General features: G+C 50.1%; 1 protein-coding gene across 1 annotated transcript; it reads left to right on the top strand.

Moving 5' to 3' along the window:
• Positions 1-3,708: 3,708 nt before the first annotated feature.
• On the top strand, positions 3,709-6,868 carry NKX3-1 (NK3 homeobox 1). The gene is made up of 2 exons (XM_049831472.1): positions 3,709-4,078; positions 6,011-6,868. Exons 1-2 carry the CDS (start codon positions 3,724-3,726, stop codon positions 6,418-6,420), a joined length of 765 nt encoding a protein of 254 aa, XP_049687429.1. The 5' UTR covers positions 3,709-3,723; the 3' UTR covers positions 6,421-6,868.
• The last annotated feature ends 4,408 nt before the right edge of the window (positions 6,869-11,276 follow it).

Raw genomic sequence — 11,276 nt, 5'->3', positions numbered from 1 at the left:
ATCTACGGCCTCACGTTTACAGAATAAACCCAGTAGCCCCCGTTAGACCGACCCACTCATCGGGCTGCCCGTGGCCCCCAGTGCAGGCTTTACTTATAGCGGGGAGGGGGGAAAAAACCCCCACAAAAGTCATCATCTGATGCAAAATGTTAGTTTAACAGAGATCTATCCAAGATATCCCAGTGATGGAGCCAGACAGCAACCTGCGCACAACTCCCACCGCGCGGGACAGGCATCTCCCCCCCTCGCAACCTCCGTCCCCGCTCCAGGCTGCTGCCCCCTCCTCCCCGCTCCTTTCCCGACAGCTCCTTATCCTCCCAGCGTTTGACGAAAAGAGACTTGCAGGAGGCAATTAAGCTTTTATCTCTAATCCCCACTCAGCCCCAGCACTCCGGCGTTCGCTCACTTCCCAAATGGGACATCCCTGACATCCCAATCAAACCAGAAAAACCCTCTCGGCGAGAGAGCTCGCTCGCCGTCCTGCCGCTCCGAGGATTTGCAGCCCCACCGAGACCCGGGAAAAGACTGGGTAAGGCGTCAGCCCCTTCTCCTCCCCTTCATCCATCCACATTTATTGGGGAATATGTCCCAAAATCAGCTGAATCTCGGGGCTCTCTCCTGGCTTTGGAGCAGCCAGGGGACTCCACAGGGTCCTCGCACCGGGAAATGCTGCGGGCGCCGGGGAAAGCCCCTGCAAACAGCAGCATCCCCAAGGCACGGGTTCCCCTGCAAGTCTTAACAACACTGAGAGTTTTTCCTTCGAGGTTCAGCAACAAAATGAGGCAAATCGCCTGAAACTCCCCCCAAATAAACACAGAAATCAAAGAAGGAAATTGCTACCCTCCCCAGCTCAGAAAAAAGCCTGAAAATAGGAATCATTTATGCCCCACCATACGTTTTGGAGGGTTTTCCCAAAAGCCCAGTTCCTGTAGGGTTGTGATACCCTTAAAACCCTGGTATTTGCTGGATCCCCTCTGTCACCTACCTCTCTGCAGCACATGCCAGGGCTGTTGCTTTACACCTCCCCTGTTTCCAGCCCAAATCAGAAATAACCCGCTACACCAACCACTGTAAAAACGAGCTTTCTCAAACACCCCGCCGTACGCAAACCAGCCCACGTTCCCCCAAAGCCTTCTCCCGGACCAAAACTCCTGTCCTGGGCCAAATCACTCACTGCTCATCAGCTGTGGGTTATTTTCACCAACCGAGCTACGGATGCGGGCACCGGCAATGAAGGGACAAGAGACTCGACCACAAAAGAGCCGTGCAACGAGGCTGCCCGGGACAGACCTACAGACAGAGGGGTCGAGCAGACGGACGGCACCGGGAGATTTTACTAATGGTTATGGTAAAGCTCTGGCTGCAAAGCAAAGGTGTTAACAGCCCAGCTCTATTTGCAGGAAAACGCTTAATTGAAATGAAATGATGCCCCTGGAAGGAAGGGAACTGCCCAGCTTCTGGGGAGAGAAGCCCTTCTGCCGGGTCTTAGGTTCACGTATTTGTGCTAGAGCCCCAAATAGTTACGGGGTGCACGACAGGCTGACTCCCTGGGCGTGCAGGCGCGTGCTGATCTCCGACACCGGCAAGGGCAGCCTAAAATCACCAGGGGTAGGGTCTCTGCAGTGGGGAAAATTGGTTCCCAAATTCAGCACAGAGCGTCCCCGGGGAGCAGCACGGCTCCCCGACCCGAGCGAGCATCCTCCCGCGGCACGGCACGGCACCCACGGTCACGCCGACGTGCCGTCAGGCAAGCCCTGCTGGGTGCGTGCCAAGCCCTGGTCCTGCCAGGGCACCCACCGGTGACCCTCGGGGCTCCCCCTCCACCCCAACCACCCCCTGGGCAGCACCGTGGGATTCAGATTAAACGCGGGAAGGACCGGGCAGGGAGCCGTGGGGCAGCCCACCCACCCACCCACCACAGCAGCACCTTCCACCCACCTTCCAGCACTTTCCGAATTCCCTTTTTCTGACTATAGGAGGATAATGAGGTTGAATTATTGAAGCTACTGAATTTTCCAAGTATATGGCTAATACAGGGGGGGCATTTTCTAAGCCAGGAGCATCAGCAGGTTAAAGAATGAGAGAAAAGGGTAGGGTAAAAGCAGGGTTTGGGGCACAGCTGCACAACCTGCTCCGGGCTTGGGGCTGCCGTAACCAAACACCCTCCTATAAAATCAACAAAGTCCTCCGGGGATTTCAAGGAAATCCATTGTTTCCCTTTTTAAGGTTTAAAAAAACCCCCAACATGCCTGGGCTTTTCGGCTGAGGGACTGGCTTTGAGTGAAGGCTTTAGGAATAGAAGAGGTGGTCAGTGCTACATTATTCCAACAGCAAAAGGAGTTTGCAGACAACAGGGCTATAGGGGTCACTTTGTGTGTGTGTATGTGTATATATACACATACATGTGTGTATACATACACATACATATATACAGACATGTGTATGTGTGTGTGTGTGTATATATATACACACATACATATATACAGACATGTGTATGTGTGTGTGTGTATATATATATATACACACACAGAGGGTGCCTGCACTTCCCAGGGATGCTGCTCAGCTGCATCCATGGAGCTGAATCCTGCTCCCACGGGGGCTTGCCCACCAGATTGCTTTGCCTTATGATGGGGCAAGGTGATTTTTTAATCATGTGCTGCCCACATCTCGGGGGGAGGTTCGCGGCTGTTTGTGCGGTGAGCAGGGAGTTGTTTTCCAAACAGAAACTCTAGAAGAACAACTACAAATAAAGCAGATACTCAGAAAAAAATCTGTTATAACAGAGAGCTCGACTCACAGTTTTTCTTGGAATTGGGAAAGTTTTGCTCCTTTCGGGCGCCTTTGAACACGAGGCCTTGCAGCATGGTGTATAAAGGTATTAAGTCTTCTTAAATAAATGCTGTCCCATTCCACAGCTGGTCAAGGAATTAGTCCGAGGTTTAGGCTTAAATTTTCATGTGAACCCTTTGCCCCTTTCTGTGCAAGCATTTGCCTCTGGAGCCACTCTCCCTGTCTGTTATATCTTAACTTTCATTTTAAAGCCCTCGTTAGGGCAGCTTTGCAAAGCTGATCAAAATGTCTCTGACATTTTCACCCTGTTTTTCAACAAACTGAAAGCGCATCAAAGCGGAAGGTTTTGAAGAAAACCCTCACAGCCCTCAAAACACTAAAATAAAAAACCCAATCCTTTTATTTTCTTCACTTTTTTTCCCCTGAAAACAGCATTTCCCCAAAGAGCTCTAGGGATTACCCTGGGATATAAATCATTTCTATAACTAGGAGCACGGGGCTGGGGCAGGGGATGCAGAAGCTGTCCCCTTGCAGAGCGTCCTTCGAAAGCAGCGACTCTGCTCCCCCTTCTTCTCACCAAAACCCCCACCCTGGGAGCATTTTGATCCCCAAAAGGATGAATTCACTAAGGCATCTTTCTCTTCATCATAAAAGCTCGGGGGTGATTTGCCAGCGAGGGAGCATCAGGGGGGGCAAAGGAGAAGGCTGAGGTTTTTGGCTGGGACCCCATGGACCCGTGGGGAAGGGTGTCCTGAGCAAGAGGGAGAAGCCAGCAGCCAGAAAACCCACGGGAGCCAAGAAACGACCGAAGGGCGTAAACTCCTGCCAGGGATCTCCAATCAGGCCCCAGGAGGCTTGGCTGCCTGCCGTATAAATGCAAAGCCGGGAGGGTGGGAAACCAGTGCGCCGCTGGGCAGGGAGAGGAAGAGGAGGATGAGTGCCGGGGTGCTCCCTGCGAGGAGGCAGAGAGCACCCAGCAGCACCCCAGCAGGGATGAGCTGGACCCCGACGGCAGCCCAGCAGACCATGCCCATCTCCTCCAGGCCCCGGACATCTTTCCTCATCCAAGACATCCTCTGGGATGGGGCAGAGAGGGGAGCGTGGCCGGAGCGGGGCGAGAACGGAGAGTTTGGCAGCCAGGAGGATGGCGAGCCGGGGGCGGCCGCGGCGAAGGGCAACGAGGGCAGCTCAGCCCTGGGGGCTGCCCCAGGGCACCCCCCCGGGGGTCCTCATCCCCCAGGAGCATCCCCAGCCCAAACCCGAGGGACAGCCCACGAGGCGGACGCAGGTAAGGGGGTGGAAAACTCCTGGCTGAGCCCACTGGCTGGGGAACGGATCAGTAATGTCTACGCTTGGGTTAACCGGGGGGGCAGGATCCTGACCCGGCTGCCTCGAGCACCCCAGAGCCAAATAACTCGTGTTTTAAATACCAGAGAGTGTCTGTGCTTTAGCAGTGGGAAAGTAAGAGAAATAGCAACTGCATGCAAATCTTTTGCCAGGCGCTTCAAATACTTCGAAGGACTGAATTTGGCTAAAATGCCTTTTAAAAAAACAAAACAAAACAAAACAGTCGATGCATTTCTGCGATATCTTGGGAAATAAAGTTCCCTTTACATGCAGAAGGTCCCCAGCAAAGGCACCGTGGGGTGTCTCGGAGAGGCAGTTTGTGCCCATCCTTCATGCAGCCATCAGCGCGGCGATGCCGCCGCAGCCGGGCTCGTCGGTGCCTCCGGTCCGGGAATATTTTGGAAGTCCCCATGTTGAATTTGTGGTGTTTGCAGCAGGGCTCAGCTTTCCCACGTGCTCAGCCCTGATTTCACAGCGTGTACCACTGCACATCGCGTGCGTTATTAATAATGACCCTGCTCCTCTTGCCACAGCATCCCTTTCTAGCATGCAATTGCTAAATTCATTGCAGGCAATAACGTTTCACTGCAGAAGCAACATACCAAAAATCACACTCGGAAGCAAATTTTTTTGACCGGTGCCTCTAGCATTGCAGCAGCACGAGCACGGCCGGGGCTGTGGGAGGGAGCTCAGCCTTTCCTTGCCCAAGCAGTCCTGGACCGAGCTGCAACAGCCAAAAAAGCGATTTTGAACTCTCTAGCGACCAGCTCTTGCTTGCTAAGAGAGCCCTTGCCAGGGGAATTTTGGCTTTACGTTTCAATTCTATTAAAAGAAGCTTCTACATAAAAGCAAGTTCAGAAACAGCCACCAGGCTGATCATTACAAAAATCATTAAAAGCCATAGCAAATCTCACAGAAAGTGGCTGGTGTAAATCAGCACAGCTCCAGGGATTTCAGTGGGACAACCATGATTTACACAAGCTGGGAATTAAGCTCATTGTTTCTATCTCGAGCGTTACGTTCACATCTTAAGAAAATATACTAAGAAATGACTAAAGGAAAAAAAAACCGGCCTGTTTCCATCCCAAGCTGGGTAATACACAAAAAGGAACTAACTGCAAAAATAAAATGACTTAAGAAGTTTTAAGGGTTATAGGTGACGCTTCCCAGGGAGCTCAGCACCTTTCTGGGTCGCGGCTCGGGCGATCGAACGGTGCCACGAGAAATAAGTTGGAGGCAAACACTGAGATGCCGCTTTGGAGCTGTGATCCAAGGCCAGGTCTGCAGTTAAAGCCAGGCCTGGAGGTTTAAAAATCTGCCTCAAAATTTCTTGGCATTGCCTTGGAGTCATCAAAGAGAAAAGGGAGGAATTTCTTTTCAACACTTTTCTAACTGCAGTCTGCTTCAGGCTGCACCGATTTCCCATTTCTGAGCTATCCTCTGTAGCTTGAGGATAGAAACTTGTTTAATCTGAGGATCAGGATTTTCCCATAGGCACAGCAGAGAGGATGTTTCAAAGAAGTGCTTAATAGTAGGAATTCTGTGATAAAAATCTCAAGAGCTGTTGATGCCATAATGTACGTAACAGCAGTACCTTGAGGTTTTAGTCAGACCTTCACCGGCACTGCAAAATATCCCTTTCTGTATTATTTTAATCCCTTGAATGCACGTTCATATTGAATGCACGCTTATATGAATTAAGAAACCGTGATTTAGGAAGAAAAAAACTCCCTTATATGACTTCAAGGTGGTGTTGACTCCATTAAACGAAAATATTTCCAGGATAATAGGAATATTTTGCTCTCTGGAAGGGAAAAAGCAAGTGATTCGGGCAATTTCCAAGGGGGTAATTCTCAGCTCATTCCTCCCACAGATGCCACGGCAGAGACCTACCTGTCAGACTGCGACCCCCCCCTGCGACCCCTGCCCATCGCCCAGCACCCCCCCAAGCAGGCGAAGCGCTCGCGGGCGGCGTTCTCCCACACCCAAGTCATCGAACTGGAGCGGAAATTCAGCCACCAAAAATACCTGTCGGCCCCCGAGCGAGCCCACCTGGCCAAAAACCTGCAGCTCACCGAGACGCAGGTGAAAATCTGGTTCCAGAACAGGAGGTATAAAACCAAGAGGAAACAGGTCGCCTCCGAAATCAGCAGACTGGACACGCGTCTGGCCGGGCAGAAAGCGGCCGAGATCCCCGGAGCATCGCTGCTCGCGCTGCGGGGCGGCTGGCAGTACCTGCCTTGCCTCTATTACTTGAACGGCTGGAGCCCCTCGTGGTGGTAACCACTTTTTTAAGCGGAAAGCATCCTTTTCTCTGAATTTTTATTTTTTTTTTTTAATACTGCGTCGCTCTTTCTAGTGCTAATTAGGGGAAGGAGACCCCATTTGTAGTAACGATCAGCATCTTCTAGTTGCCGCACAAGCTCTCTTGTCGTTAACAGTAAAAATAACAAACAAAAACAAAGCCAAAAAAAGCCCAAGATATTAAAAGAGTGTCATTCAGCATGCTTGATAGCACTGCTCTGGGGTCAATCTGCAGCTGTAAAATATTGCAGGCTCTTTCGGGAGCAGAAAGGGATGGTCCAGCCCCAGAGAGAGCGATCGCCCCTCTCTGCCCCTCCTAAATCACTTGTGCCCCCCTGAAGCCTTTGCTCCTTGCTGAGATCAAGCAGGCAAAAAGCAAACTGCTGGCCCTGGGCTGGCACCGACGTGGCCCCCACTCGGCCACTTGGGCCACCAGCTGTTGTACGATCTAAAAATCAGTCTTAAAAAAAAAAAAAAAAAGGCAAAAAAATTTGCATTTCTGCCATCGATATCGTAATTGCTAATGGTCCCAGAGGGGACTTAGAACTCCCCCAAGTTTTGCTGCGTGCTGGCGGGCAGCACCGCAGCCTCCACCCGGGGCATGTGGCTTTTGGGGAGAATTAAACCCCTTTCTGCCGTGAGCGACAACAACCTGAAGTTCCTGCCGGCCAGGGAGCTGCAGACGGGGACCAGGTTTGCCGGGACGTGAGCGAAGGTGACCCCCCCGGCCGGGATGGAGCCCTGCCAGCTTACCCCCACCCAAACCCGTCTCTCTGCTCTTCGACGGCCGCTGCCTTAACAACCTTGAGAAGCCAAACCAGAAAGCCTCGGGAACACGGACAATAGCGCAATGACAGATGAGTTTTGCATATCCGGGTGTTGACGCTGTTTGAACATTCCCATATAAGCTATCTAAAATAGCAACAGCTCGAAGAGTTCAACGTTCCCGTCAGCTTTCAAAGCAGCAAACTCCCCGTTCGCAAGTAAAATCAGCCCGATTCCCAGTGCCAAGGCATCAGGGCAGCAAGAGGATGATATCTTTACAAATGCTTTTTTAGTGAGACGACAACTATTTGCACTAGCAGAGTAGCGAAGGTTTTGGGGTTTTTTTTGGTAACTAATCATACTTAAAACTTTAGAAGCCACTAAGTCCATGGGAGAAAGTGTAGAAATAAATGAGATTTCCAAGAAAGGCAACACATCAACTGCTTTTTCTCAGCTAGTGTAAATCAGCATAGCTCTGCTGGAACAAATTTAATCTTCTGAAACAAAAATACATGGAGGTTTCTTCCCCGTGAACCTCCAGAAATGTTTCTGTGGTGCCTGTTCTTTCCGAAAAAGAATTAAAAATCACAGTGGTCCAATTCCCTCCTGCAGCAGGGAAATACAGTCAATTAAATAATGTTAAGAAACTGCTTAGATCTGTCCCTTTTAACGAGATTATTTGGAAACTGATCTTTTGCCTTGCCAATCCACGTGCAAGCTCGCAGACCTAGCAAAGACGAAGCTGCCGGGACTACGTGGATGAGGAAAAACTCAGGGGAAGGGAGGACGGGGAGAGGAGAACATGCAAACTGAAACCCTTTGTGGTAGATATTCATTCGCTCTCGCTATCAAAGCTGCCTGCTCAATTTGAAGGACAAACAGTTGCTTTCTAATTGTCTGAAAGTAACCGCTAATATCTTGAGATAACATTTTTCTTCCAGCTCCTGCTCTCAGATGCTGCGTATCCCCCAGCCCGTTCTCTCGCAGCCGGTATTCGGGCCAGAAGGCCATCTCCCCTGCCCTGTTGCAATATGTTTCAAACCCAGCCCTGCTGCTTATCCACTTTGCACTTTGCTTATCCGCTGCTTGGAAAAAAAAAAAGAAAAAAAAAGAAAAAAAAAAAAAAGAAAAAGCAAGCCCTTATGGCCTCGAAGCCAAGCCCCCGCAGGGCACGCATCCCTCCTGACAGCATCTCCAGGGGGAAAAAGTCCTGCTGAAATCCCATGGGCTCACCCACACCCAGACCCTTGGGATGCTACTTAAATCAATGCAGAGACACTATATTTGCACTAAATATACTGGATTAGCAGCTCTGACCATCCCGGAGCTGCCCCTGAATAGGGAACACGGTGTGTCCTTTGCACAGACAGCGGAAGAGCAGCAGGGATGGGCACGTTATGCTGGGAAGGACTGAACTGGGCTGGGAAAATTAGATATAAACTGAAAATTAGATATAAACTGAACTTCTTGGACGCTTCTTTGGGAAAATGTTTCTGTCATAGCTACTTTTTTTTTGCCCACTATTGGTTGACAACCAGTAAAATATCCCTCTTGGTGCTTCAACGCCCAACTGCTCATACTTAACTTCGCTGGTATAAAGCAAGTCGAGTGCAAATAGTGGCTATTTTTATACATATTTTTTTATACTATTTTATCTGATGTGCATCGTCCTTTGGAATAAAGAGCGCAGAGTCTTTATTAAAAACAAGCTGCCTCTGTGGTTTTTTTGCCCTGGGTTGGGATTTTCTTTTAATCCCCGTTTCTGCCACGGACGGACCATGGCTGTCCCACCAGCACCAGCTTCTCACGTGAACAACCGTTGCAGACACTGCACTCAAAGTGAGTTTTGTGCAACGAATTGTCACAAGCGCCAGCTCACGAGGTTTCGCAGGTGGTAAATCATCATTCAGCACTCTTTCTAGGTGCTCAGCACCAAGTGCTGCTCCATCATTCATCCAGCCAGGTATAGAGTACCTCCGAGCATCCTCTAATCCCATTTACTGCCCGATGAGCATGCAACAGGTGACTGTTTCCCAAAAGTAAGAGTTTACATAGCGAAGTACTTCATCACCCCCAAATTACCCGTAATCCCACAATTTAAGCACAATCCCAGTGGCCTCCAGAGCTTTGTACTACAAGCACTGGTCGCAGTTTTTATTTCTGCCCTTGCCGTCCAGTCCCGCAACCACATCAGGGGAGTCAGGGGCAGCTCCATAGGACCATCAGGAGAATTCATTCATCGTGGGAGCTGTCGGCACGAACGCATCCCCCTCGAACAGAGACGGAGAGGGACCGACCTTGGGTCCCACCTGCCCGGGCACACACTCCCTCCCCTCTGCTGTCGGCAGCAGAAACTTTTCCCAAAAGGAAAGTGAGCCGAAATACCATGGCTCCCAGCTTAATTTTGTATTTAATGAACTTTAAAATAAAAATAAAATAAAAAAAAAAAGCCAAAGCAGGCACCGAGATGGCAAAAATGAGATCTCAAGGAGTTCCTATTGCCTTAGGAAACCGGTGCTGGATCCTCACCAGCCAAATCCTCAGGCCGGCACAGCCGGCCAGGCTCCGCTGCCTTCGCCCGGCAATGTCGGAGAAGGGAACAACAGCTCCCGTACGTGGGTGACCGTTTGTCACAGGCAGTGACAAGCAGCGGGTCCCTGCAGCCAGGGCTGGAACTCAGCTCTCCTCCCCCAGCACTAATCCTGCCAGCAGCGCGGTCCTGCTTACAGGATCTGCCTTCTTCCTAACCCGGACCAAAAAGGCCGTCGCGCGCCGAAGTTTGCCGCGACACGGGCACAGCGAAGTGCGGGGTTTTTTGCGGCGCGGGCATCTGCCAAAGCGGGTTCTGGGTCTGGCAGCGGTGCCGGAGGGAGGCAGCAGCGCCGGCTCCTTCGCGGCCTCTGCCGCGGAGAAACGTCTTGGCTGCCTCAGCCCTGCGGCGAGCGCTGCCCTCCCTCCTCTCCTTCCCAACCTTTTTCTCTGTGAGCCCCAAGTGGTTTCTTTATGGAGAGAAGATAGACTTCCAGTTGTTTTTTTCCTTTTTTTTTTTTTCCAAGCACAAAGCACGAGGACAAAAAAAAAGGATAACCAGATCATCCGAGAGTGTTAAGGCATTAATCAAAACAAGGGGAGTGACATGGCAGGCTGTCCTGGTGATAAATATCCCCTTGATTAATACAGAAAAGAAAATCCCACCCTAACTATGGAGATGTGGAGTTTTAATAAGCCTTAAACGAAGAAGAACTCCTGTTTGTACGCAACTAGAAACAGAAAGCATCATTAATGTCTGTCAATTAGCGTCACGCTCTGCCGCTAACATATCCATCAAGATTAAAGTGTCTAATACTGACATAACATTTACACTTGTTTGTGCCAAATCATTTATTTAAAGCTAAAAAAAAAAAAAAAAAAAAAAAAAAAGAATAAAAGGCTGCCTTTGGATAATGTAACTGTTGACTAACATTTGCATGCAATAAACCACATACTTGGCAAGGGCTCGCAGGACTGGAGCCAAGAAAAATCTTCAACTTGACCTACACAACATTTGCAAACCAGAGCAGTGGGAACAAGTTCACTACACGGAGCTAAATAGGGGATGGAAAATGCAAGGACACCCAAAGTGCCAGGCTGTATCAGACCAGTGTTTCGCCCCCGGTTTTGGTAGCTGGTTAGTACAAAGATGCTTTAGAGGGGAGTGCAGAAAACTTTTCAGCATCAAGCACTAGGATGAGTCTTTTGGGATGTGCGGACACTTCCCAAGGAAAGAGGCAAGCTAAGCCATAAAGCACAAGGATTTAGAGCTCTTAAAAACCCTTGAGGATTTTCAATATTTACTATTCTTATTGTAGATGCTCTTGTCATCCACAGAAATGCTTCATCTCTTTCTAACCCAGCTAGACCCTTGGTGACAAGGACTCGTACAGCCCATTTCGAGGTGCTGGACCACCTGGTGCTTCCTCCAGCCTTGAGCCGTCCTGGCAGCGGCAATGCCAAAGGGGACACAGGGAAGCATAGGAGAAGCCGAGTGGCACAGTCATCGAGGTAGATTTTCACCACGATGGACATCTAAC

The sequence above is a fragment of the Accipiter gentilis genome, chromosome 28 (genome assembly GCF_929443795.1).
Source record: "Accipiter gentilis chromosome 28, bAccGen1.1, whole genome shotgun sequence".
Lineage (NCBI taxonomy): Eukaryota > Metazoa > Chordata > Aves > Accipitriformes > Accipitridae > Astur > Astur gentilis.
Note: the sequence above shows the minus strand (reverse complement) of the source record. Positions and strands in the feature narration are given on the sequence as shown.